The 27974-nt window shown below is 44.1% G+C and overlaps 1 protein-coding gene across 1 annotated transcript in view; it reads left to right on the forward strand.

The window, feature by feature from the left end:
* Positions 1-27974, forward strand: part of STRIP2 (striatin interacting protein 2) — a 47052-nt gene that overhangs the window by 5293 nt on the left and 13785 nt on the right. The window contains exons 2-18 of the mRNA XM_028104921.2: positions 1336-1405; positions 4203-4277; positions 5294-5428; positions 6798-6918; positions 7911-7979; positions 8177-8283; positions 9021-9148; positions 10272-10475; positions 11756-11991; positions 12256-12321; positions 13112-13175; positions 14105-14176; positions 17113-17187; positions 18083-18180; positions 18628-18754; positions 21751-21851; positions 25113-25179. Coding sequence (XP_027960722.1) covers positions 1336-1405; positions 4203-4277; positions 5294-5428; positions 6798-6918; positions 7911-7979; positions 8177-8283; positions 9021-9148; positions 10272-10475; positions 11756-11991; positions 12256-12321; positions 13112-13175; positions 14105-14176; positions 17113-17187; positions 18083-18180; positions 18628-18754; positions 21751-21851; positions 25113-25179 — 1815 coding nt within the window. The remainder of the gene's footprint in view (positions 1-1335; positions 1406-4202; positions 4278-5293; positions 5429-6797; positions 6919-7910; positions 7980-8176; positions 8284-9020; positions 9149-10271; positions 10476-11755; positions 11992-12255; positions 12322-13111; positions 13176-14104; positions 14177-17112; positions 17188-18082; positions 18181-18627; positions 18755-21750; positions 21852-25112; positions 25180-27974) is intronic.

Raw genomic sequence — 27974 nt, forward strand, 5'->3', positions numbered from 1 at the left:
GAAGAAAGGCAAAGAAGAAGGTATATGGGGGTAAGATGGTGCAGAGATTCCACGCCCTCTAGGTTTCACCCTTCTAGCACTTTGGTGTACCCAAACCTAATTGTTTTAGGGCTTTTATGGAGTTTCATTACCTAGGCATGGTTGATTAAACCATTGGCCACTGGTTGAACTCAATCATCAGCCTCCTCCCCTCTCTGGGTGTGTGGCGAGCCCTGAAACTCTTAAAGGCTCACCAGGAGTCACCTCATTAGCATAAACTCAAGTTTAGAAGTTGACTGGGGCTTATGAATTACACTTCTATCAGGAAATTCCAGAGGTTTTAGGAGCTCTGTGCCTGGAATGGGGTCAAAGACCAAATACATTTTTTATACCACACTGAGGCACAGACAGATTAAGTGACTTGCTCAAGATCTCAATATGGGGTAGCTGAGATGCAAAAATTTTAAAATTTATATATACTAATGTATGCTGGTAGGAAATAACTCTAAAATTCTTAAAGAGGTTAGGGGGTGGGATCACATTAAAATATTTTTATATAGTATTATAAATTTATACATACAACATCATAGGAAATCTAGCTTTAAAACAACTTGGAGTAGGGGCACCTGGGTGGCTCAGTCATTAAGCGTCTGTCTCTGGCTCAGGTCATGATCCCAGGGTCCTGGGATCGAGCCCCGCATGGGGCTCCCTGCTCAGTGGGAAGCCTGCTTCTCCCTCTCCCACTCCCCCTGCTTGTGTTCCCTCTCTCGTTGTCGCTCTCTCTGTCAAATAAATAAAATCTTAAAAAAAAAAAAAAAAACAACCTGGAGTAGAAATACTACCTTATTTGACAATCCTAAAGTTGTCAACACTAGACCTGAGGTACTTTTTTTTTTTTTTTTAATAAATGAACTATGATCCAAAAAACGAGATTTGCCCAAAATCATACAGTGGGTTAATGACATAGCTGAAATTAGAATCCAGCTCACCTCTTTTGTTTTAGTTCATCTCATTGTTCTAGAAATCAGCTGCATGCTCTTCTGGTCCATGTTTATGTAGGTCAGATACAGGCACAGATTGCATAGCTTTCATATCTGTTCACAATCCTAGCGCTTTACCCAGATTTTCTGATTTTATATAGGAACCTTCAGCCCTGCCCTGTACTGAGCCTTGGATTTTGGCTTGGAGGAGGGTACCTCTTGGATTAAAGATCCAGATGGGACTCTCCTAGCGGCCTCCCTGATCTAACGTTGGCCTCTAAGAGAAGAAGAAGAGAGTATAATGAGTATTAAATGAGAGTATAATATCCTTTTTCATTCCTTTTCCCAAGTCACTGCAAAGACTTCTCCATTACAGGGCTCTGTGGACTGCCCCACTCTGGAATTTGAGTATGGAGATGCAGATGGGCACGCAGCAGAGTTGTCAGGTATGAGGTAGAGATGGTCTGTGGAGAGTGGAAGGATAGCCAGGAGGAGAGGGCAGGGGTCTGTGATCTCCCCTGGCAGCTTGTCTGTTCTCCACATTCCCTCTTCTCTCCAACCTCCAGCAGTAAATATGTTTGCTTTTACATTTCCTTCTGTGAATTCTCCTTTGGCTACAGTATTCTTCACTTTTATTCTATCACTCTTTTCTGCTCATCCTTTATTCTCTTTTGGTGCACTCTCAAATCTGTTTTCTTTCCACCTTTTCCCTATTCCTCCTGTTTCTTTTCCCATATTCACTCATATCTCTGCATGCATGCCCCCTTCTTTCTGCCACCCTCTCCCTCTCTATCTCTGTCTGGGTTTTAGCTTAGGCTAAGTGTGATCTCCTCACACTAAGAGCCTCCATGTTACATGTGCTATGAATGCCAGTTATTAATAAACGGGCTTTGGGTGGCGATGGTGTGAAAATTAAATATTCTGTCACATGGAAGTGACACTTTGAGACATGCTTTTTCAGAGAAAAGAGACAAGAACTTTTAAAGAAGTTCTTGTGAATAAGCACAGGGAATAAATTTGTGATGAGTGACAAAGAGAGAGCTGAGTTTAATAACCAACAAAGGATTAGAATTCCAGATAATATATTTCATATATGTATGTGTGTGTGTGTGTGTGTGTGTGTGTGTGTGTGTGTAGAAAGAGAAAAGAGAAGAACAACCCAATAGACAAATAATCAAAGAATATGAATAGGAATTCAGAGAATAGAAAACCATATGGTCAATAAATATATGAAAAGATGTTCAACTACATTAGTAAATGAGGAAAAGCAAATTAAAATAATGAGGTATTATTTCATATTCATCGGATGGCAAAACTTAAAAGCCTGAAGTTGGTGAGGGTGCAGAGAAATGAGTACTTTTATACACTGCTTGGCATGAGGGAGCAGAATATAAAATTGGAAAGCAATTTGGTCATATCTAGCAAAGTTGAAGATGCACACATATTATGACACAGTGACTCTAGATGTATCCTTTAAAGAACATTTGGGCACAAGAAAACATGTATAAACATGTTTATTGTGGCCATTGTGAAAAATTTAAAACCACTTAGGGGAATGGATAAACTGTAGCATATCAGTATAGTAGGCTACCACATAGCCGTTAGAATAATTGATCTATATCAATATGTTTCAATATCAATAAATGTTAAAAACGTAGTGTTGAGAGTGAAAGAAGCAGTGACAAAATAATTTATACATGCATCCAAATACTGCTTAAACACACAAACCTAAAAGATATTTCTGGGAAGTCTAGTTGCACACTTGATTAAGAACAGTGTCAGTTAAGTAAATGGATGTGTTCAGTACACTGTCATGTAAAAAACTACTGAAAGACATACTAAGAATTGTTTCTACGAAAAATAATATATATAATATCCTGTTTGGATAAAAGCTTTCAAGCACAACAATGTCATGTTGTTTACAGGTATATACATATGCAGTAAAAGAAAAACAGGCATGTAAAGGATACACACCAATATCATTAAAATGGTTAAGTCTTGAGATGGGAATGAGACTGGGGAGGAAAAGGAAACTTTAGACGTCTGAAGTAAATATAACAAGTGTAAATGTTTGTTTAATCTGGGTAGAAGATACACAGGTTATCTTATGTATTCTGTATCTGTCTATGAAAATTCATGATCTAAAATTTAAAAATAAAAACGAAAATATTTTAGTACCTAACAGCCTTGCTCCCTTCTCTGACTGGGTTCATGCTGTGCTCTTAAAAAACATACATGCACACTACCCACTGAGCGCTGAAGAATATCAGAGTCAGAGATGGGATTTGCTTCTGGTCAATCCAGGATTCTGGAACTCAGGACTCAAAAGCCCTGGCTCCCAGACAAGGTGTTTCTCAACCATTATACAGCTGGCTGGAACATAAGTGAATTTCTCTTTGTGAATTATCTATGACCTAGTTAAATTTCCAGCAAGGGTCTGTTACAGAGTTTTGAGGAAATCTGTTCTGTCACTTATTGACTTCTCAACTTCAAATCTTCATCCTCTGTAAGATGAGGGTACTTCCTGGTATAATGTTCTGGAGTGTGTGTGTCTGTAGGAAAGGCATTTTTATTTCTCATAAACTCTCTGCATTTTGTATTCAGAGGCTATTGTTAACAAAGTTAGATTTTCTTGGGCATAAGCAGCCCTTTGGCAACAATAGCTGCTTCTGTGTTGTTTGATGCTGTGTCTACCTGGGTGGCCATGGGCAGGAACCTAAACTTCTATACCCTTTGAGGAAACTCAGCAGGGAGCGAATGAACAGGCTCCAACCCCAAAGGGCCATCTAACACATACTCTCCAGCCTTTACTCTGGTTCCTTGAATAGCACAAGGATCTTGCCTCTAAATTTCAGGCATTGTGTTGCCCCTCTCTTCCCTAGAGACAGGATAGTTTCAGTCTGGGTTGACAAGCAGAAGGGGTTGCAGCCCTAAGAAACAGGATTGATGACAGTAAGCCCTTTCTGCTTCATCCCTCCTCCTGGCCCTGACCAGTGTTGAAGACTGCCTTCTCTGCTGTAGCAGCCAGCTGGCAGGAGGGGGACAGGTTTGATGGTTTAATCACCCAGGGACACAAGTGGCTATTTTTAACTGCTCCGAAAGGGAGGAAGCTGGCTCTGGATTGAATTGGACACAGGAATGTGTTGGAAGCTTTAGCTCTTTCATGCCACCCTCTCCACCCCAGGCCCCTTCTGTAAGGGTCTGCTGAATGTTTGTGACTCTGTCCTATCTTTCCTGACACAGAATTATATAGCTACACTGAAAACCTGGAATTCACCACTAACAGGAGGTGCTTTGAAGAAGATTTCAAGACTCAAGGTGATCCCAGATTCTTATTCATAGAGACCTGCTTTCCTCCCCCACACCCCATGATATCCCAGCCTGATCTAGAAAAAGCCCAAAACAAAGTATGATTCTTCTTCATCCTCTCCATAACCACTTCTCTATCCCTTCTTGCATATGGGACACAGAGTTTCCTATAGCTCAAGTGGAGAGGCCATGGAATGGAAGCAGGAGAAGCCTGAGCTCGGTCCCTTTCACTGATATAAAGGCCCCAGAGAGCAGAGGGATGGGAACTGGGCTGGTGCCCTGAGGCCTGATTGAACTCTGTTCCTAGTGTAGTCCTTGACTTTAACATTCAATCCCTGCCTCCAACTCTGCCTCACTCCTAATTGCATCTAATAATAATTCCATGTGTCCACACTGATCCTCTCAGACCTCCATCTCCTTACTTGGTCAGTGAATTCAGTTTGCAGCTCAACAGATGTGTGGTGAGAACTGTTTTGTGCGAGATGCGGGGAGCAGGGCTGAAAGTGAATTTGCAGAATCTTCAAAGAGATTATAGTCCAGTGGCAGAGGGGAGGTGTGTACATCACAAAACTTACTGAGGCCAAAAGGAAAGTGGTAAGTATCATAAGAGAAGTAAAAGGTATCTTGGGGGTACTGGAGGCAGGGTAGTATCTTGGGGGACAGAGCTTCTGGCTGGAGCATTAGTGGGAAAGAGGTAATTTAGTATTGGACCTGTAATGATGAATAGGAATTGAATATGTAGGGAGAGAGGGAACTCCTTGGAAAGGCATAGAGATAGGACAGAACAGGCTCTGTGTGGAGAATAAAGGGGATATGGAGGAAGATGAGCTGCAGAGTGGATTCAGCCAGAACTTTGGGGGTCCTTTATTTCTCCAATCTCTTATTCTTTCTCAGCTAAATAAAGAGAGCTTTTGAAGAGAAGAATTTGTTGGGGGTGGGGATCAGAGGTGGGTATGTTATCAGGAGCCTTTCCAGGAAGGGGAGGCAAAAGCTGACACTGGATCTGTATGGCCTTTTTTCCTCAGTGCAGGGCAAGGAGTGGCTGGAGTTGGAGGAAGATGCCCAGAAGGCCTATGTGATGGGACTCCTGGACCGACTGGAGGTGGTCAGTAGGGAACGGCGACTGAAGGTGGCCCGGGCTGTTCTGTACCTGGCCCAAGGCGAGTGGCCACCTTTGCCAGCTTGAGATGGGTGAAAACTAGGGAGAGAAATGGTGTTATCAAGACTAGGATGAGGCAAGCCATGCTAAGAAAGCAAGGTCCTCTCAAGGAGAGATCTTGTCAAGTGCTAGGAGTAACCTGATGCTTATAAGGAAGTTAAGGAGATGGTGGTGGGTACTATCCTGGATCCCTTGGAATTGGCCTTTATCTTGCCAGGCAGGGCAAGATTTCTTATAAAGTTCCTTTTTCCTTCATGTGGGCTATAATCATATGTGGAGTTTTAGTAAGAGAGTCAGTGTGGCTAGAGTTGATGTACCACCAGCTGAGCATGGAGTCTTCTTTCTTCAGCTATGGCACTGACCTCCACTGAGGGGAGGTAGTGTGGTGCCACAGATTCACACATGGACCTTCTGCATTATTTCTCATTGGCATTTAGAGAGTTCAAGCCAGCATAGCAGCAGGAGTGGATGCGGTGTGTAACTGGGATCAGAACTCAGTGAGATTAATTGAGAAAACCTTCCCAGAAGAGACCTATTAGCCAGGTGTTGGAAAGAGAAATGAGATAACCTAACTGGAATAGTAAAAATATGCCCTGAGATCATAATAAGAGGACTATTGGCAGAACCAACTAGCTGGGAGCTAAAACAACAACAACAACGACAAACAAACAAACAAATACAAAAAAACTATAAAAGAAAATAATAAATGGATAGGAATGAGAGTGGTAAAGGGAAGACTACAGCAAACAAGGCAGTGCCTAACCATATCTCTCGGGCCTGGTGCTCTGGCCAACTTCCAACTGCTAGCTAGTACCTTTAACTTTTTACCTGAGGTCTTTCTCTGCAGTCCATATAGGGTAGCCAGGAAGTGCTAGGGAATTAATGTGCTCCCCTAGTCCAGTAGCACTGATCAATGAGTGACAGGAGTTAGTGGATGAATAGCCCAATTGCCTCACCCTTCTTGGGTGGGATGATTCTGAGGGTGTAAAACATATACTGCTTCCCAGAGCTTCCCCAACCTGGGTTCAGCTCCTTAGCTACCTTTTCTTCCCTATCTCACTTCCCCACTTCTCTACTAATGGTTCCTGGGATCATGTCCCAAATAAACTGCTTGCATTTGAATCCTTCTCTCTGGATCTGCTTCCCAGGGAACTCAAACTTAAGACAGGCCAGTGATAAGCACATTGGACCTGACTCTGGAGACTGTTTCTCCTCTTTCCTGCCTCATTCAAGGAAGTTCTGGAGGGCCCTTGCCGTACTTTGTCGGCCTAATTGTTGGGCAAGGTGTTGGAAGATAGACTTAAGATCATGGGGCAGGGTGGAAAGAACTGGATACCCCTCAACCCATATGACACTGTCTGGTTCTTTAGGCACTTTTGGGGAATGTGATTCGGAGGTCGATGTGCTACACTGGTCCAGGTACAACTGCTTCCTGCTCTATCAGATGGGGACCTTCTCAGCCTTCTTGGAGCTACTCCACATGGAAATCGAGTGAGAAACCTTAGGGGAGAGCCGGCCTAGACAACCCCCTTCCTTGAAGTGTGCCTCATGTCCTATGCTGATTCCCTCACTCTAGAGACCTCTGTGGGAGCAGGGTCTATTCACACCTCAGCCCAAAGCTTACTGACACTTCCCCTCTATCCAGCCACGCTCTCTGATAGTCTGTCCTCTTCCCTGAGGTTGGGCTCATCAATAGCTTTTGCCCCACTTAACAGCTTCAGTCCTGGGCTTCAGGGTCCTATCCTAGGTGGGTTCCCTTTATATCTAAACACCTTCTCAACTCAGCCTAACTCTGGAATCCATGAAGGAGACTGTTCTACCTGAGAACATGATCCAAGAGGGACAGGACCAACTTCTGTTGCCGTGCCCAATTTCTTTCCCTCATAGGTCATAGCTCTAGAGGTGGCCTTATCTGCTGCTACCACTATAGTGATCCGTCATTTTATCTCATGCCTGTTACCCAGGAGTTTAAAGAGGGGAGATTGAAAGGGTTCCTTAGGGGTGCCTGGGTGGCTCAGTTGTTAGGCGTCTGCTTCGGCTCAGGTCATGATCTCAGGGTCCTGGAATCAAGCCCTACATCGGGCTCCCTGCTCCACGAGAAGCCTGCTTCTCCCTCTCCTGCTTCCCCTGCTTGTGTTCCCTCTCTCACTGTCTCTTTCTGTGTGTCAAATAAATAAATAAAATCTTTAAAAAAAAGAGAAAAGGGTTGCTTAGCATCTATTTTGTGTTCAGCACAGTGCTAGGCACAGTGTGGATTATAAGTGGAGGGGTTATCAGAGATCCTGCCCTTGCCCATCTTCCCCACAGATAAAGGTTTACTGAGGTGGCAAAGGAATTCAATGGGTTCCTTTACCTTAGACCAATTTCTTTTAGCTACATAGCCAGGGAATAGCAGGTGCTCACGTTTATGTATATGATAAGTAGGGACACAGGGTGTAAAGAGGCCTTATGAGTTCCTGTTCTCTCCCTCCTCCCCATGGCAGCAACAGCCAGGCCTGTAGCAGTGCTCTTCGGAAACCAGCCATCTCCATTGCTGATAGCACAGAACTCAGGTAAGTTGAGCTGGCCCTGGGATTAGAACAAGGGAGAGTTAACAGTGGGTTACCCTTGGCCCAAGTCTCAGATATACCAGACTACTAGTAGTTGCTAATTCCACTGGGTCGGGCTCCCACAGAGATCATCCCCAAGGTCTCTGACTATAGGCTGGGAGCTGCTTTGGGAACCTCTTGTAACCCTTCTATAACCCCAGGGTGCTGCTGAGTGTCATGTACCTATTGGTGGAAAATATCCGCCTGGAGCGAGAGACAGACTCCTGCCGGTGGAGGACAGCACGGGAGACCTTCCGCACTGAATTGAGTAAGAAGTGGCATTTGAGGAAGGGTAGGGATAAGATGCTGATGGTGGAGGGGAAGCATAACTTCTGCGCATCCTCAGAGAAGAGACAAATAGCTTTTCCTTCCTTCCTTGCTTTCTCCCTCCTTCCCTCCTTTTCCTTTCTTCCTCCCTTCCTCTTTCCAAATTAGCATCCATTCTTTTAGGGCAAAGATACTGCGTGGTAGGCGTGAGGACCTGGCTTAACTTCCCTTGTGTCTATGAGTTAGTACCAATCATGTGTCATTTCTGTGCCTTGATTTCCTTGGTTATAAAATGGAAATAGCCATCCATCTCCCATTTCATCATCAATCTCACATGAAATGCTGAGTTGAATCGCCTTGAAAATACTGATGTTGTCATCACACAGGGATAAGATATGAAGGCCTATGGAATTTTTAAAATATATTAGATTGATGTGGGAAAGTGAGTTGTGATCTATGAAATACATTGAGTCCTTTGGCCAAAAAGGAACATCTTTATTACTATTACTTCTAGTTTGGTATCCACCCTCAAGCTTGGGAGCTAAGCCATTTTACCTCCATGGCCTTCCTTCCTGTTCCTTCCCTCTGGGGATTCTCTAAGCCTCCTTCTAAGGAACAGTACTCAAATTCTTGGAGGAGGTAAGAGCCTACCTCATTGCATCCAGAAGCAGGGTTAAAGGGGCAGGGTTTCAGCACTCTCATCCTTACTTTCTCACTTCTCTCTCTCCTCTTCCCCAGGCTTCTCCATGCATAATGAGGAACCTTTTGCCCTTTTGCTTTTCTCCATGGTTACCAAGTTCTGCAGTGGCCTGGCTCCCCACTTCCCCATAAAGAAGGTCCTGCTTTTGCTCTGGAAGGTGGTCATGGTAAGTGGCTGATCCACCCCCTCCTCCCCACGCCCATCTCATCAGATCAGCAATGCCCCTCTGCCACCTCACTTTCTTCTAGTCTGATTCCAGGAGACTGGAGCTAGGCAGAAGAATAGGGAGGGCAGCTGTTAGCCAATGGAGAGAAATCATGTGTTCTGTGTCACAGCAGGTTACCTATTTCTATTGGACTGACGGGAGATGTCACTCTATGAGTTAGGGTGTCATTGCACCTTCCCATGATAGAGCTGACATTTCATGGAAAGAATACTGGTTGAGAGTTGGGAGATCTACCCTCCGCTGATACTGAGGAACCTCAGGCAACTGTCTCTGCCTCAATTTTTCTGGCTATAAAATGGGATTTACTACCTGCCCTTCATCCAAATAAACAGAGGATTTGCTTTAAAAAATAATGAAGTCCTGGGGCACCTGGGTGGCTCAGTCAGTTAAGTGTCTGACTCTTTAATTTTGGCTCAGGTCATTAGCTCAGGGTCGTGGGATCGAGGCTTGTGTTGGACTCTGCGCTCAGTGGGGTATCTGCTTCTCTCTCTCTTTCTCTCTCTCTCTCCTTCTGCCCCTCCCCCTGCTCACATTCTCTCTCTAAAATAAATAAATGAATCTTTAAAAAAAATGAAGTCCTCATAAGTGTATGGTTACAGCTTTGTTACTAATTATTAAATCTGATCCTTCACCTCTGGCTCCCACCCCACAGGACTTCCTGAACAACATACCCTCCAGAGCGAGTTTCATAGGGGGGAACTAACTTTGACTGCAGAAGAAATTGAGTGACTCGGGCTTTATAGCATCTGGTTGTACTCCTTAAAAAGGGGACACAGTTTCCCTTTTTTTTCTCCAGTGGAAGCCCCCAGAAGTCCCTTTCCTAATTCCTGGTGATGTTTCCAGCCCTGAGTCAGTAAATAATGCTTTATCCTGACCCCTGAGCTTCTAAGACTGGGGATAGTAACTACATTTGTCCCTTCCTGTTTTATTACTTCTTAGTTAAGAAGGGAGTACAAGGGGACTGGAGAGTGTGGCTCTTCCTCTCCATTCACATTTCCCTGACCTTGTTCCCTCTGACTTCCCTCTTTTCCTCTCCTCTGCCCCTTTCCTGTTTATACCATAGTTTACCCTTGGTGGATTTGAGCATCTACAGGTTCTCAAGGTACAGAAGCGGGCAGAATTGGGGCTGCCTCCACTGGCTGAAGACAGTATCCAGGTGGTGAAGAGCATGCGTGCTGCCTCCCCGCCCTCTTACACCCTCGACCTGGGGGAGTCTCAGCTGGCACCACCACCCTCTAAGCTGCGAGGCCGCCGTGGTTCTCGAAGGGTACGAACTAAAGCAGACAGTGGTGTTTTGATACTAGTAGGCCAAAAATTAAGATTCTGAGCTACTCTGGATGTGGTAGGAAAAGGCAGTAAATGACGAGGTTCATCCTACCTCTGATTGGCCTTGTGACCAACCTGAAACCTTGGAGTCTGTACTTTGGCTACTGTCTCCCAACTCCAGAAGGCTCCCAGGCTATCATGATGTAACACTGTTCATATTACATCATAGATCCATATCTTGCTACAGGGTCATTGGCCCAGACCTGGTATGCCTGGAGTTATCCTGGCCAACAGTTAGGGCATAATCCTGGAAATAGGGACCCAGATCACCTGAACAGGGCTCCCCGCAAATCCACATGCATGGGGTAAGGCACTTTATCATTTTATTGATAGCAAGGTTTACTCTGAGCCAGCCATGCTCTTGTCTGGCCCTGGAACCAGAGGTTTACATTTAGGAGGTGATTGATTAGTATTCTAGGTATAATCTGCATCCCTCGAAAGGTCAGAATGACAGGTTGCCTTGAGACTTGACCATGTACCCATAAACTCACCTCCCTGAAATACCTGAGTTCACCAATTACAGGTGACAGGACCAGACAGTCATGTTCAGTAATCTAGTCTACATAATCTGCAATGTGATTTTTTTTAACCTTTATTTTTTGTTTTATAAAGTAATGCTTACTCACTGTACAAAATTTGGAGCAAATATAAAAATGTGAAGAAGGGAGGAACAAAGAAAATCACCTACAAGCTTAATAAACCATAGGCAGTCACTGTTAACTTTTTGGCCTATTTCTGTCCAATCTTTTTTTTTTTTGACAAGATTTAAAATTCCAAACTTGCTTCCTTCTGCCTAGCAGCAACCCTCTGTCCTCCCCTTCCTCAGTCAGCCAGCTGGTGTAAGCTCACAGAAGGCAAACTAATTGAATGTTCACCTAAGCAGAGCATAATAAGGAAGGAAAGTGCTGGCAAAAAATAAATAAATAAATAAAATAAAATAAAAAAATCCATGCTTTCTGAAAGCTAAGTAACTGACTTTGGGATTATGTATGCTTTGTTCCCCAGCCATAGGCTTGGTTGCCTGAGAGGTGCTTGTCCTGGGATTGGGCCTGGTGGATATACTAGGGTTAAGGTGGGGTAGGGGATATTCTTATAAGAGCTGGGTTGTTACTCCATGTATCCTAAAGTCTAGTAGCTTATGGGTAGAGGGTGACCTCAGACAAGGATGCTCAGAGTGAGATCTCTGTACACCTTCTCTCCACCCTCCCAACCCCCACCCAGCAACTCCTCACTAAGCAGGACAGCCTGGACATCTACAATGAAAGAGATCTCTTTAAGACTGAGGAACCAGCCACAGAGGAGGAAGAGGAGTCTGCTGGTGATGGAGAACGAACCTTGGATGGAGAATTAGACCTGCTAGAGCAAGACCCTCTGGTGCCACCTCCACCCTCACAGGCATCCCTTTCTGCTGAGCGGGTGGCCTTTCCCAAGGGCCTACCCTGGGCCCCAAAGGTCAGGTAGGTTTGATAACTCCGGGGCCCCTGAATTTTGGGATTAGAATCACTGAAGGCCCACAATGCAGTGGTCTACATGTTCAAGTCTCAGTAAGCTGGGCTAGAAGTCGGAACTCGTGGGTTTGAAGTTTCCTCTGTTAGCTGTTATCTTCCCCCACTGCTCTAATCCTCCAATCAAAGGGTTAGGAGTCCAGAAAGGTTCTGTCTCTCAAGGTTTGCCTTTTTTTTTTTCCTTTTCTGGGAATTGTCTCTCCACTGTCCTCTCAGACAGAAGGACATTGAGCACTTCTTGGAGATGAGCAGGAACAAATTCATCGGATTCACTCTGGGGCAGTAAGTGACTAGATGGTCAGAACTGGCTATACAGTGGTTCTTAGGGGGCCAGAGGAGTGGGTGGCTGGAATGAGAGATGTTGCCTGGTAGTTATGGTGTAACTTAGAGCCACTATGGGCCATCTGCTAGTGACTCTGGGCTGGTGCCATGGAATTTTTTTCCTTCCAGTTTCCTAGAGGAACTCTTATGTTCTTAGCCAGGTGTAGGACCTTGAGTGACAAGTCATTTCCCTCTTGGGCTTCAATTTCTTCAGGAGAGTGTTGGATTAGGTGGTCCCTAGGGGTCCTTCCTGTTTTAATAGGCCAGAATTTTGTGAAGAAGCAACATGGTCAGATCAGATCCAGTCTTCCCCCATATCTCCTCCCTCATGAATCCCTCACACTGGCTGGCCTCTACAAAATGGAGAAGGCCTTGTTCCCATGTTTCACTGTAGTTGGGCTACATGCCCTTTTAAGGAACCTACCACACCCTGACAAAGTAAATCCCCAAAAGACTATACAAAAATCCTAATTTTCAGGAACACTTCTGTGTGGCATTGTTCTTTTTGTGTCCTGAAGCAATAATGGGGGACATGGAAGCTTGCAGAGAAAAATCTAGAATACCGCATGTTGAAAGTGGCATGGTCCATGTAACTCCAGGGGATATCAGTAGTTCTCTATAGTTTTTTTAAATTTAAATTCAGTTAGTTAACATATAATATAATATTAGTTTTAGAGATAGAGGCCAGTGATTAATCAGTAGTTCTCTATAGTTTTGATGCTTATGATCTGGTATATCTCTCATTTCACAGGGACACAGATACCTTGGTTGGATTACCCAGGCCCATCCATGAGAGTGTGAAGACTCTAAAGCAGGTGACCAGGGCGGGCTCTCAGTCTTCAGGGATAGGGAGCCATCATTCAAGTTTGATGACCAAAGTCCTGGTTATTGGCTCTTCTACCAGACACATTCTGTATTTCCCCAGCAGACATTTTGGCCAAAGAGGAAGAAATTAGGTCTCTCCTTATTTAACCATTTTCCTACATTCAGATAGATGAAAAAGTTATCCTTTCTTCCTCTCATGCCTTTTTCCTCCTCCCACCCTTCTTTCTCTCTTCCTCCTCCTCGCTTCCTTTCCTCTCACTTCTTTCTCCCTATAAGGCCACTAACTTCCAAAAGCCCAGGATTAGTAGCAGTCTTCTCTGCATCCAAAGTATATACGAGCACAAAGAGTAAAAATAGTCATCTCTTGCACAGACCCTGAACTCTCCCTCACCCCATCATCACTCCATACACATGCACACAAGCATACTCACACGCAGCAAAACTCTCAGGATAGTGGTCCAGGGACACGGGCCTGTTCTTCACTTCCCCTTGCCCTTTGGTTGAAGGTAAATACTTAACTATTTCTGCTCTTCAACAAATATGGGAACATAGAATAAACAGAAACACTGTATATGAAGCACCGGGCTCAATGTTAAGGGTACAAGGGTAAATAAGACTCCTACCTTCGAAGAGTTCATGTTCTGTTTGGGGTGACAACCCATATACAGGACATTTCGTTATCATTAAGGAAGATAAGCAAGAGGCTGGTACATATGTGGTTGGGGCCCTCAGTATCTTTTTCTTTTTCTTTTTTTTAAGTAATCTCTACACCCAACATGGGGTTCAGACTCACAACCCCAAGATCAAGAGTCATATATTCTTCAGACTGAGCCATCTAGGTGCCCTCCCTTTTTTTTTTAATTAAAAAAAATTTTTTTTAGTAACCTCAGCCTCTTAACTGATATCTTTTCTTCCCCAGCACAAGTACATCTCCATTGCAGATGTTCAGATCAAGAATGAAGAGGATCTGGAGAAGTGCCCCATGTCTTTGGTGAGTCAAGGGGCTCCTGCCCAGGAGAAAGGCAGGAGGAAATCTATCTGCAGTGCTGTCACAGAGCATATGTGCATGCTGTTGGGCTCTTATGATGTGCCAAGCAAGGCAAGGTCCCTACTTTCATGATACATTAGAGTTAGAGAAAAAAGAAAATAAGTAATTAAGGAAACAAGAAGACTATTGAGAATGGGAGATACAATGAAGAAAATTTAAATAGGATGACATGATAGAGGCATCTATCATGTAGGAGACTACTGTCAATTAGGCAGCCAGGATAGGTGGACCTCTGAGAAGGTCAATTAGGCAGCCAGGATAGGTGGACCTCTGAGAAGGTGAGGGTTAAGCTAAACTGTGAGGTACAAGAAGGAGCTGGCCATAGGAATATCGGGGGAAAGAGCATTCTAGGCAGAGGGAATAGCTTTACCAAGGGTGAGAGCAAGCTTGGAGTAGTAGGGGTAGTGAATGAAGGCCTGTGGCTGGAACACAGGGGTGAGGGTTGGGGGTGTATGAGATGGAGTCAGGGAGGTGGCCTGGGGCCACTTTACAAAGGACGTGTAAGCAAAGATAGGGATTGTGAAGTTGTCTCACAATACAGAAGTAAGCCCTTGGAGATTTTAAGCAGGGGAGTGACATGATCTGATTTATATTTTCAAAAGCCACTGGCTGCTGTGTAAAGACTTTACCAGAAAAGAGTAGAAGCAGGGTGAAACATGGGGAGTTCTGTTTCATCAAGAGTTCTATTTTGGTCATACTCAGTTTTAGATATCCATTAAGCAGCCATGCACATGAGCAGCCATGCAATTGAATATATGTCTAGAGTTCTAAGAGAGGACTGGCCTAGAGAAATAAATTTGGGAGCTGTTGGCTTAGTGGACAGTGTTAAAAGCCATAGAACTGGCTGAGATAACCCAGGGAGGGAACAGAGATAGAGGATGGGACCCCGGACAAAGCCTTGGGGCACACCAGTTATGTTGAGGGTGGGATGAATCAGGAAAGGAGCCAGAAAAGAAGAGTAAGAGAAACACTCAGTGAGGTGGGAGAGAATGTGGGAGATTATGATACTATTAAAGCTAAGAAAAATTTTTTCAAGAAGGGAGTGATCAGCTGTGTCAAGTACTGCTGATAAATGGATAAGACCTGAGGTGCCCATTGGATCAGGCAACATGAAAATAACTGGTGACCTTGATAAGAGCAACCTCAAGTGAAGAGGTGGGGCTAGTAGCCTAGTTGGAGTGTGTTGAAAGAGGAATGTAAAGAAAGGAGGTAGATGGTCAACACAGACAACATAGTTTTATTGTAGAGAGGATAGAAATGGGATGGTGGCTGAAGGAGGATGTGGGGTCAGAGGAAACTGTTTTATAGCTAGGAGACACTAGAGGCCCCCTCTATCGGGGGCCCTCCTTCTAAGTAAGTACCCTAGTCCCTCTGAGGCCATGGTCTGTCATGGCCTAGATAGCCTCAGTCTGAGTGGTGAGGATGCTGATGGTCAGGGTTAGAGGAAGGAAAGGGGTAGAGAAGGTGACATCATGCTTATATCTCTCACCTTATTTCTAGGCATTGCCCCTCCCTATTCCTTCCATAATCTTCTTTAGAAATAACAGTCTTGAATGTTGGGATGGTGGCTGAAGGAGGATGTGGGGTCAGAGGACAGTGTTTTATAGCTAGGAGACACTAGAATATGTTTATATCCTAAAAGAGATGATCTGGGAGAGAAGAGACAATTGCAGAACTGATGCATTCGACAAAGCAAAAGCGTGAGAGATCTCCAGCACAAGTGGAGGGTTGGCCTTTAATAGAGCAGAGGCGGTTCATACTTCATGTCAAGAAGGAAGGTAGAGACCCTGGTAGATTTGGTTTTGAGAAGATGAACTCTCTGATTGCCTCTGTTTTCTCCATGAAGTATAAGGCTGGGTTAGCAACTATTGAGGGGGCGAGGGGATTGGTTTGAGGACAGGGGAGAAGAGAAGGTATGAAATAGATCTTTGGGAGAGCATGAAGGCAATCTGCTCTCCCAAAGACCTATTGCCTGAGTTTATTGAATGCCCATTTAAGCAGCAGTTGAGTTATGTGGGATGGCAGGGGCCATGTTATTCCTCCCTGCCTCAGGGTCTCAAGGCAGTCACCCTTGCCCTTGAATAGAGGTACCTTGTGGGAGGAAGAACTGAACTGGCCAAAGATGATGATGGCCTGAATAGCCCCTTGAGCACTGGAGGCCCTGGTACCCCCACTCTGATAAAAGGCTTAGATGGGGTCAACAAAGGACAGAGTTGTGGATGAGGGGGCTGGTCATAAAAGGGGAAGAGATGTGGTAGTGACTACTGGAGAAGGAAAGAAAATAGTTTCTACTTAAAAGCTTCCCTACTAATACTCCTTCCTGCCTCTCCCGGCCATGGGTTACCCAACTCCCTTATCAGCCTTCTCTACTGAGTTAACTACCTCTCACTTCCAAGCATTCCAGAGCTCTTGGATGACCTCAGACTGACACCACAGGAAGTGCTTCTGTGTGGGGTGTCTGTTCTAGTGTCCCATACATACGTGTACCCTGACTTAAGCCCATGCGTGGCCAGAAAAGCAGTGGTTTGAGCCAACTCCTAGGTAGGTGTTCTGACTCCTGATCCAACATGTGATGGGAAAAGAAGAATTCTGTATTGATTCCAGATAATGGGAAAACCAGAATCATAGCTTGTCAGGGCTGGAAGAGCCCTCAGAGGACATCAGCCCGGCCCAGTGATCCTAAAGAAGAGGACACTAAGACCCAGAGAGAGAAAGTAAACTTACCCAAGGTGATATAATGAGTCATTAACACAGCTGGATAGGAACCTAGATCTGACTCCAGCTTAGTGCTCTTTTCATGCCACCCTTCACAACCAAGAAAACATAGCCTTTGGTCAACTGGAAAATGGCCTGGGCAAACTGTGTATTTCCTGCCATAGGGGGAAGAGGTGGTCCCAGAGACGCCGTGTGAAATCCTCTACCAGGGCATGCTCTACAGCCTCCCTCAGTACATGGTAAGGAGATAGCTGGGCCAGAGCTGCCCTTTTCTGCTCCAGGACCAGGCAGCTGAGAACCATTTCAGGCTGACCTGTCCATTATTTGAGCTTGTTCCCTGAGGCTTCACCCCTGAGGGAAAGCATTCTCTAACACATTAGAATTCTGAGCTTTCCTCAGGGGCTTCTCCAAAAGGAAGGAAGACTTGGCCCTACTCCCAAGTCCTTTGGGAGGGCTGGAGAATAAGGTGGGGAACATGCAGAATGTATTGGGGGCCCTCCTTCTAAGTAAGTACCCTAGTCCCTCTGAGGCTATGGTCTGTCATGTCTTAGATAGCCTCAGTCTGAGTGGTGAGGATGCTGATGGTCAGGGTTAGAGGAAGGAAAGGGGTAGAGAAGGTGACATCATGCTTATATCTCTCACCTTATTTCTAGGCATTGCCCCTCTCTATTCCTTCCGTAATCTTCTTTAGAAAAAACAGTCTTGAAGCAGCACAGCCTACAGCTCCCTGGCTCCTTAGAGCCTCACAGGCAGGCCTTCAGGACTAGGCACCTGTTTGCCCTTCTGGAGGCTGGGGAGATTTGGTTATTGAGGAATGAATGTAGAAGAAGGCATTAAAACACTTTTTTTTTTTTTTAAGATTTTATTTATTTATCTGACAGAGAGACACAGCAAGAGAGGGAACACAGCAGGGGGAGTGGGAGAGGGAGAAGCAGGCTTCCCGTGGAGCAGGGAGCCCGATGCGGGGCTTGATCCCAGGACCCTGGGATCATGACCTGAGCCAAAGGCAGACACTTAACGACTGAGCCACCCAGGTGCCCCTAAAACACTTCTCATAGGGCTGTTGAGGTATGGAAAAATAGCCTTGTTGAATGGGATGGGCAGAGATGGATCTCCTCATTTTCTACTTCCTAGATTGCTCTACTTAAGATTCTGCTGGCTGCAGCCCCCACCTCCAAAGCCAAGACAGACTCTATCAATATCCTCGCAGATGTCCTGCCTGAGGAGATGCCGTGAGTGCTTCAACTGGGTTGGCTGCTGAATGCTAGCTGTTTTGTCTATAGCATCTCTCTTGTCCCCACCCCACCTTGATAACAGAGGGATTGTCAGCAAAGAGATCTCCTCTCCCCTTTCCACTGCAATGCTCTCTGTTGGGTTCTTTTTAGCTCAAAACTGATGGTCTACAGGGCATCATCAGTGCCAGTGACTGGTTGCATAGGTATGTGGGTGGACATTGCCAAGAGATGAGCTTGCCAAAGGAGAGAGAAAAACAAAAAGAGCAAAGGAGCTTTTCTCCACACAGGCTCTTAAGTGGGAACCCTGGAGGTTTCCCTAGTACAGAAGTTCAGATCTCCCAAGTTCTGGCTCTCTTGTATACGTTGTCTCTGACCCAAATACCTGGGTCCTTGTAGGCCTCTCTCTAAGGCTACTCTCTGCCCTCACTCCTCTCCCCATTGTAGCATCACTGTTCTCCAGAGCATGAAGTTGGGCATTGATGTGAACAGGCACAAGGAGATCATTGTAAAGAGTATCTCTGCCCTGCTCCTGCTCCTCCTCAAACACTTCAAACTGAACCACATCTACCAGGTGAGCAGCTAGCAGCACTTCTCCACAGGTCTCGGGTGTTCTCCAGGCCCTGTCTCCCAAAGAGGAGCCTAGGGGCCTTTATAGTCCAGTTGAACATCTTTCAGCCTTTTCTTTGTCCTCCTCGGGGAATCCATCTACCTGTTGCACAAGCTTGCGTGGGGGTATGGAGTGGGATGTGAGGAACTGTCCTAGACAGGTGCAGATGTCTGTGTCCTTTGAATGTTATCCAAGGATTGTGGGTAGGAATCCTTGGCTTCTTGGGAATGTGCCCAGCCAGCTTTGAAGCAGTGCAAGACAGGATTCAAGCATTCCACAAAAAAAAGTGAGGAAAAACTATGTAGAAAAACTTTTCTATATGTGAAGCCCTTTTCTAACATTTGAGATATAATCCTAAAATAAGGCATGGTTTTGGCTCTTAAGGACTTTGAAGTCTTGTAAAGGATATGGATATATAAATAGCTAATTATGGAATGGTAAGTGCATGATACAGGTAAGCACTGGCTGGTAATCCAACCTGCAATGGAGAAGAGGTGACTTTTAACCTGAGTCCTAAAGAAACAGATGTGAGTCAGGATATGGGAGTTGTCAGGGAAGGAAGATAGGAAGCATTTCAAGCAGAAATGTTAATCTATGGAAGTCCAGAGGAGAGAGAGCAAAGTACCTTTGGAGACTGTTTAAATGTTGCTGGAGTTCTCCCTGGGGTACGGGGAGATGGGGCGGCCTGGTGATACATGGAGCTGGAGAGGATGGACAGGGAGCAGATCATAATACATATGGTAGTACACAGTTGTTGAGTACTTATAATGTGCCCGGCACTCTCTTAAGTTCATGGGGGATCTCATTTAATTCTCTTAATCCTATGAGGTAGGTCTTATTTTATCCCTGTTTTATAAATGAGGAAGCCGAGCGTAAGAAAGGTTAAGAAGCTGCTTTCCCACGAAGGCATTGTTCACCAGGCTGAGGAGTTTGGACTTGGTACTGTGGGCATTGCCAAATATCAGGGAACCTGGGGGCAGGGAGTGGATGGTCTCTGTGGTGAGAACATGGGGAGGAGAGGAGGCTCCTCATGATTGCCCAGTGTCTTTGCCCCATTTTCCTCCTAAGAAGTCAGAACCAAGCTTGCTGCTAGAACAGCAGATTCTCAGAGTGCACAGAGGCTCCTGCAGGGTCTGTGTCCATACAGGTTTGACTATATAATCAGGGTATTTCTCCACTCTAGTACATTCAGAGACATCTTTGGGTATATTATGGGTGTCCTGGGTGCTCACACTTCTTCTGCCAGTATTTGCTGAGCAACAGCAGGGCTGGGAGGAGTACGGGTGGGTGGGAGATAGTGTTCCTAGTAGAAAGAACAGAGAACCGTGGATATGTTTTTTCTGTCTGCATCTCTTGGTGGGCAGTATGTGGATCAACAGCCAGACAGGTGGGTGGCTTGATGGGCCTTGCCAGTGTGTGTCAGTGTCAGTGAATCCCTACAAGGCTACAGACAAATTTCAAATTGAAAAACATTTTCCATAACTTCATAGTGGGTATGTATTGGCTGCTCCATCTGGAGCTTTGGAAAATACCCCAGGTTGGCTGCCAGGGAGAAAATATTTGAGAGGAGAGAAATGGGCAGCACAAGCTGACTCCCCACCTCTAACCACACACCCAGGGGCAGAGGGCAGCTTGGCTTGCTGCCATGGCTACTTCTTGTGATCAGGAAAAGCTAAGGGATTTAAAACACCACAATTTTCTGGTTTTTCAACCCAGTTTCTGTACTATCCCAGCAGTCTGGGTTCTGGATCTGGAGGCAAACTGTGTCTGATATTCAGTGCGTCACAGGCAAAATCCAGGTGTTGCACTCCAGGACACTGCCCACTAGGTCTTCCCAGACACAAACCCCATCCAAATTCAAGAGAGCAAAATGGAACCCCTATTTCTGGTGTTTATCCCATCAAAGAGATCTTGGACTTAGCCCATCAAAGAAATCTTGGACTTATTCTCAGTGTAGTATCTTTTTTTTTAAGATTTTATTTATTTATTTGACAGAGAGAGAGAGATCACAAGTAGGCAGACAGGCAGGCAGAGGGAGAGGGAGAAGCAGGCTCCCTGCTGAGCAGGGAGCCCGATGCGGACCTCCATCCCAGGACCCTGGGATCATGACCTGAGCCGAAGGCAGACGCTTAACCAACTGAGCCCTCCAGGCACCCCAGTGCAGTATCTGTTGACTGAAGGGCTCTTGTTGATCCATTCATTAAAATACTAATAATGGGGGTGCCTGGGGGCCTCAGTCGGTTAAGTGTCTGCCTTCAGCTCAGGTCATGATCCCAGGGTCCTGTAATCAAGCCCTGCATCGGGCTCCCTGCCCCGGCGGGAAGCCTGCTTCTCCCTCTCCCGCTCCCCCTGCTGTGTCCCCCTCCCCGCCGTTAAATAAATAAATAAAATCTTTAAAAAAATAAAATAAAATACTGATAATGTAAGTACAGGGATAATGCAGTGAACCAGACAGACTCATGCTGGAGTCCACATCCCAGTGGTTCAGCTGGTTGCTATGTGCCTTATCTGTCTGGACTGAACGATGCCAGCAGTTGCTGGGAGTAAGCTGCACCTGTTCCTGCTGTATCAATCACTGCTGAAACACTATGAACCAGAGGTTTGGTATGGAAGACCGCTCCCTCAGGGAGCCTTCCTTTCTTGTTGAGCTTAGGAACAAATATTGCAGCAATTCCTTCTATTTATCTGGAGTGGGATTTTCTTTCTGCCTTGTTTATGTTTTGTGCTTTTGGTCAGGTGTTTACAACATACACACACTGCAGATTATCCCCCTCCATGCAGGATGAGCTGGCTGATGATGCTTCTCCCCACTTCTCAGACAGGAGGACTGATAACACAAGTGGACAGTGGATATTGTTAGGAATGGATATTAGAGTTGTACTTGCCAATCTTATTTTTCATGTGTACTTTCTGTTATCCCCCAAATAAGCAGCCCTTTCTGCTTTGATCTTTTAATTCAGTTTGAATATGTATCACAACATTTGGTATTTGCCAACTGCATTCCATTGATCCTGAAGTTCTTCAATCAAAATATCTTGTCCTACATCACTGCCAAAAACAGGTATGGACTCTGGACAGGTTTATTTCAAAGGTCTGTTTTGGGATGGGTTGGGAAATATACATCATCTCTGAGCCTTTCAGTTCTCCTTGTGTCCCTAGTCCTTTCTATCTTAGAGCTGTCACTGTTAAATTTAATTTCCTTGAAGTGTTAATTGATGGGGTGTGTGGTTTGGCCTCTTCACAGAGGTATTTGTATTTTAATAGTTTTGAAAACTAAAAAATGTCACAACTCAAATAAATAAAACTGCAACAATGAAATTTTAGCCCTATGGCAGAAGGATCCAGAAGATGTTTTTTTGTGAAACAGCCTTCTTATCTGGCCAGCCCTGATCTTAGTATAAATCATAAGTTGTAACAATTATACTACTTTGTAAACTGTAGTGTTATGTAGAATTTGTAACTCAAGGTAATTAACAGACCCTTATTTAGATCAGTTTGTAATAAAACAAATATATGGTATTTTATTTAATCTCCTCAGTAATGGTAAGAGGCATTACAACAAATTTTATTCTCACTTCACCAATTAGTAAACAAATTCAGGGAGGTTAATTACTTGCTCAACATGCTAGTGAGACGACTTAAGTAAGCAGCAGAGGCAGGATCAAAACGCAGATTGTTTTCTGGTCACAATTACTATGAATACAAATTGCTTTTCACTCCTCCAGCCAACTGGGGACTTGGGAGTTACAGAGTAAATCCTTGTTTTTTAGTTTGCTACTTCCACAAGAACTAGAAGCATGTTAACTAGAGTTTACCAGAGGCAGAGTTCCTAAAGTAGAAGGAGGCTGATCTGATTACTTGGGGTGACTAGAGAAGGCCGGGAGACTGGTGCCTCACCAGTCTTAAACTGCCTAAAAGTTCACCATGGAGAGGCAGCCTACTTATATGTAGTTTAAAATACACAGAGGCACCTGGGTGGCTCAGTCAGTTGAGTGTCCGACTCTTGATTTCAGCTCAGGTCATGAGCTCAGCGTCCTGGGATGGAGCCCTGCATTGGGCTCCTCACTCAGCAGGGAGTCTGCTGGAGATTCTTTCTTTCCCTCTCCCTCCACTTGCTCTCTCTCTCTCTCAAATAAATTTTTTTAAAGCTTTTATTCATTTATTTGAGAGAGAGAGCACAAGCAGGGGAAGGAGCAGAGGGAGAGGGAGAAGCAGGCTCCCAACTGAGCAAGGAGCCCCATGAGGGGCTTGATCCCAGGACCCTAGGATCATGACCTGAACTGAAGGCAGACGTATAACTGACTGAGCCACCCAGGTGCCCCTAAATAATCTTTAAAAAATAAAATGAAGTGCACATACACACATGGAACTTGAAGTCATGAGACCTGCAATTTGCTAGCTATGTAATCTCAAGTAAGGACTCTCTGGTTTTTTTGAGCCACACTATTTTTATCTTAAAATTAAAATAATACATTTCCTGACTATATCATAGAGCTTTTATATAAGTATCAGTTAAGATAAACATATGAGAGTCCTGTTCCACATTTCCAGTTAGAGATCCACCCCTGGATCAATCAAGTATGGCCGGGGTTCACGAACTAAATACCCAACCTCCACCATGGGCCTGGAAGGGGAGGAGCAAATAATCTGATAGGTGTCCATTAGGTTCTATTTGGAATTGGAAGAATGGTAGTGCCAGACTACATCATTAACTAAGTTTAGCCTGTATAAGATGGTTCTCTTCTGCACCACCTGCAAGCTTTACTGCGGCATAATCCCTGAGAACTTGGAACACCCATAGCCCCTTATTGCACACTTTGCTCATGGCTCTTACAATATAGAGATATTCCAGAAACTTGTAACTTTATTTTTTGCCCCCTTAGGCTAGAATTCAGTTCACAGAGGATGGAACAAATCTATCTTTGATTTTCTGCCCCCATTTCCTGGTTGCCAGCATCTACTTTGCCATGGGGCTTTGTGGGAGGTGGGTAGATAAGTGGATAAGCCAGCCAAGAATGTTTATACTAATGGAGCAGTAAGTACAGAACTGGCAGCCCTGGGAGAATCCAGTAGAGTGAATTAAGATGATGAGCAATGTTATAGGTAGATCCACTGCCCTCTCTTCTCCTACCTTGGTTATCATTGTGGGTTTCTTGGACAAAGGTAAACATTTCTAGGTAAATATATTGTTGCCTTTTGCTTGGATAGAGTTTTGACTTTAGAAATGTAGAGACAGGTCCAAGAAACCCCATACTCCTCTTTATGGCCCTTGCTTTGCCAACATCCTTGATCCAGTTCAGATAGGTTATAAACGTTATAGAATGTCAGAATCAGAAGGAGCATTAGAGATGAGCTAAATTCTGCCTTGTACCAATGAAAAAGAAAAGGAAAGGAAGAACTGTAATTTTGAGTAACTATGTCCCTGTCATAATGCAGTGCCTCATTTCCCCTACCTACTCTTGCCTGCTTCCCTGGGCTCACCACAGAGCCTCCAGCTCCCTTATAGTCCCCCACTGTCAGTTCTGGGGGCAGATGCTGTTACCATTCCTTTTTTTTTTTTTTTTTTATGAGAGAGAGAGAACATGCATGAGTGCAAGCGGGGGCAAGGAGGGGTGGGCAGAGGGAGAGAGAGAGAGAATCTTAAGCAGGTTCCATGCCCACCACAGAGCCCAACATGGGGCTTGATCTCATGACCCTGAAATCATGACCTGAGGCGAGATCGAGTTGGACTGGACGCTTAACTGACAGAGCCACCCAGATGCCCCAATGCTATTACTATTCTTGAGCTACTAGATTGGCCCTGCTGCAGGAAGCTGCCTCCGTCTTAAGCTTCCTTCAAGAATGGCTTCCGTGATCATTTCCCAGAGCTCCTGGCTTTCAGAAACATTTGGTAAAGGACATAGGAATGGTCTGCATTTCATCCTCACGTCCACAGACTGTTACTAAGTGGGTTAAGTTTGGGCAGCATCTCTGGGAACACAGTTCACACGTATACACAAGCATACACTTAAGTACACAAACAGAAGTGCACCTGTGTCCGGACTCTTTACAGAAGAAAGGAGAGAGGTGGCTATACCAGAGGCTCTCTTGCTGCTTTCTTTTGCATCTGCTAGATGGGGGCTGGCCTGAAGGAACTCTGTGGGTTCCTCTCATGAGGAACCATGTGGTGCCATGGTTGCCTGGCACCACAACCCTGTTTCAGCTGAGGTCACTAAGCAATTTGGGAAATAGATGGGGCCTGCTGGAGAGAAATAATTCCTGTCATTCCAGGTACTGCCATTTCCATTTCCCTAAAGCTTGCCCCTTTCTTTGCATTTTGCAGCATCTCGGTCCTGGATTACCCTTGCTGTACCATCCAGGATTTGCCGGAGCTTACTACAGAGAGTCTGGTAAGCAGAGGGGGATTTGGTAGCTTTTGAAATTGCCAGATGGCAGCAGCTGGTATTTGCTCTTCTGTTTCTTCTCCAGCCTTGTAATGCCCTGGTTTGGGAGTCTCAGATCAATAAAGGCATATTGGCAAGAGCACAGAGGCAGTGGGTGTTTAGAGCTGCTGACCCAGTTGAGAAAAATTTGGGAAAACTGAGCATAGCAATTTGCAGAGAAGAGAAAAGGGTCAGTGACAAACACTAAGGAGGAGAGGGAATTTAGAAAGATAATGGGACTGAAATTGAATGTGAACATCTGTGCTAAATGGCAGAAGAAGCTCTACTGGTCTATTCCAAACAACGATCTGTCTCCTTTCTGCTATGCTATAGGGTATTCACTTTTCATTTTCATATAGATTATAAAACCCAGGAGTGTGTACTTCAGAAGATATCTTGCCTAGGTCTCTTTAAGCCAGAAGTTGGTAACAGCCACAGAAGAATGCCCCAGAAATTTCTTCATCCTGGAAACAACTTTAGGCAAATCAGAAAAGTCCCTCAGAATTACTTTGAATTCCATGAAACTAACTGATCAACAGCATACTGAAGATCAACTGTCTGCCTCCTTAGATATATACTCAAGTCCATACCCTCACCCTGTTGCATTGTACTTGGATATCTATCTGTTCCTCCATTTGACTAAAAACTATTTGAAGGAAGAGATGGTATCATCCTCAGTTTTATATCCCCAGAGTCTAGCACTATGTTTGGTACATGAAAGGAGCTCAAATACTAAATGATTGGATGGTAGCACCCATGTGTCCCACAGCCCTTTGCCCCCCAACTTTAATACCTGTGAAATGTTGCATCAGGAAAGTGTATTAGGCACAAATAGAATGATACCTTCTGTGGTACAGGTTTTATAGAACCATGGGATTCTTGGCTGGAGGGGTCCTGAGAGCCATTTAGCTCAATCCCCTATTTCAAAGATGAGAAACCAGAAGGCCCAATGGATGAAGTGACTTGTCATGGTCCACTCCTCATAAATGATAGATCCTGAATTAGAAAAAGACCCATGTTCTAAGATATTAAGTCTAGCACCCTTTTTAGCATCAGGGCAGAGATTTCCTGTCTCACTTAGATGTAGTGGCCAAGGAAGCTGGGAACTTCTTATCCCTGCAGAGAGAAGTAATAAGTTGTCTAATAACCCTGTTTATGCACATGATGTTATTCAATCTTTAAAATAACTGTATAAGCTTGATATTACTGTTTTATAGATGGAGAGTTAACTGCCAAAACCTTACAGTTGAAAGTAGCAGAGCCAGGGTGGAGACTTACATCCCTGCCATTCAGAGTTAGAATGAAGAATGCACTTTCTCACAGAAAACAGTGGTGAACAGCATTAAAATGCTCCTATTAGTTGGGTATTTCAAAACATAAAGTTAGCTTTTATGGTTGAAATCTATTTCTTGATACAGTACGTTCTCTTTTCTCAATCCCATATGTAGGAAATTGATGGGAACTATACCTTCAAATCTCTTCTGATTTACCTTTGGGGATATGAATATAACATTATTGAAATAATTGTTATGCCTCTGAGAAGATTTTATTGTTATCCTTGAGCAGGTGAAAGCACTAATCTATGCTAAATAAGAAACCAATTGGTGTTAGGTGTTCTTCTCCTTTCTGCAAAGCAACAGTGGCACCTGGTGGTTTCATTTGGTAACTACAGATTTTTTGTTGGCTTAAATTTATGGTGTAAGTACTTCCCCTGAGCCTAATCATGGGCTTAAGTAACTAGCAAGTTTACTCCACATAGGTCCTCAGTATAATGGTTTGTTTATCTAAACTGATGGCTTCTGTACTCAGAGAAGACTAATGTTTATATGAGTAAAATGCGTCTCTTTTCCAGGCTCAGTAAATTAATTGTAAACAGAAAATATACTGGCTTTTATAAATGTGGAGGATTTTCTTTAAATAATATTTCAAGTTTTTTTTTCCTGGTTATAAAATCACTATATACTATTGCAGAAAATTGGATAAATACAGGAAAATATGGGGAAGAAAACAAAAATACCTTAATTATACTACCTACATGTAACGACATGTTAATATTTTCCTATAATCACCATATATATGTACATATTAATTCATATATGTACACACATACATTATTTAAGAAAATAAGGACTTTGTATGTTTCAATTCACATAATAAAATTTAAATGTTCACAATGTGACTTTGAACATATTTGAAAACTTGATTTTTAATAGCTACACATAATATTCTCCTTAATTTTTAAAAATGATTGCTCTCTACTAATGTTGGGCATTTATTTCAATATTCTCTGTGTAACTCCAAATTCTAAAGTCTTCCCATTTTGTCAAAATACTTAGCTCTACAATAGGCCATCCTTACCCATGTACTGAGAAGTTTCCCTAGTATAGGAAGGCTTACAATTTCTGTATCTCCAAATGTCTGTATTCAAATTCAATCCACTAAAGTAGGAAAACATTAAATTCCAAATATGAGGGAAGGATAGTGAATGTATGGTTGTGTGGAAGATGGATAGGGTCTTTGGAAGGAGGTTGCTAGAAAAGGCAGTGGATATGGTTTCAACAAATATTGTGGAATGCTCAGTATTTTGATGGTTTTTTAGGGCAGTGGTATAAAAAGTAGGGTGTGCAAGATAATGCTTTGGGGGATGGAATATTTTGATCTTTTGTATGTATCAATATCCTTTTTACTTTCTATATTTATGTGTATATTAGAACATACGTAATGTCATTACAATAATGCATTTCTAACTTAGAAGTAAATGT

The sequence above is a fragment of the Eumetopias jubatus genome, unplaced genomic scaffold, assembly GCF_037043125.1.
Source record: "Eumetopias jubatus isolate StellerSeaLion01/CBP00866 unplaced genomic scaffold, mEumJub1_p1.0 scaffold_14, whole genome shotgun sequence".
Taxonomy (NCBI): domain Eukaryota; kingdom Metazoa; phylum Chordata; class Mammalia; order Carnivora; family Otariidae; genus Eumetopias; species Eumetopias jubatus.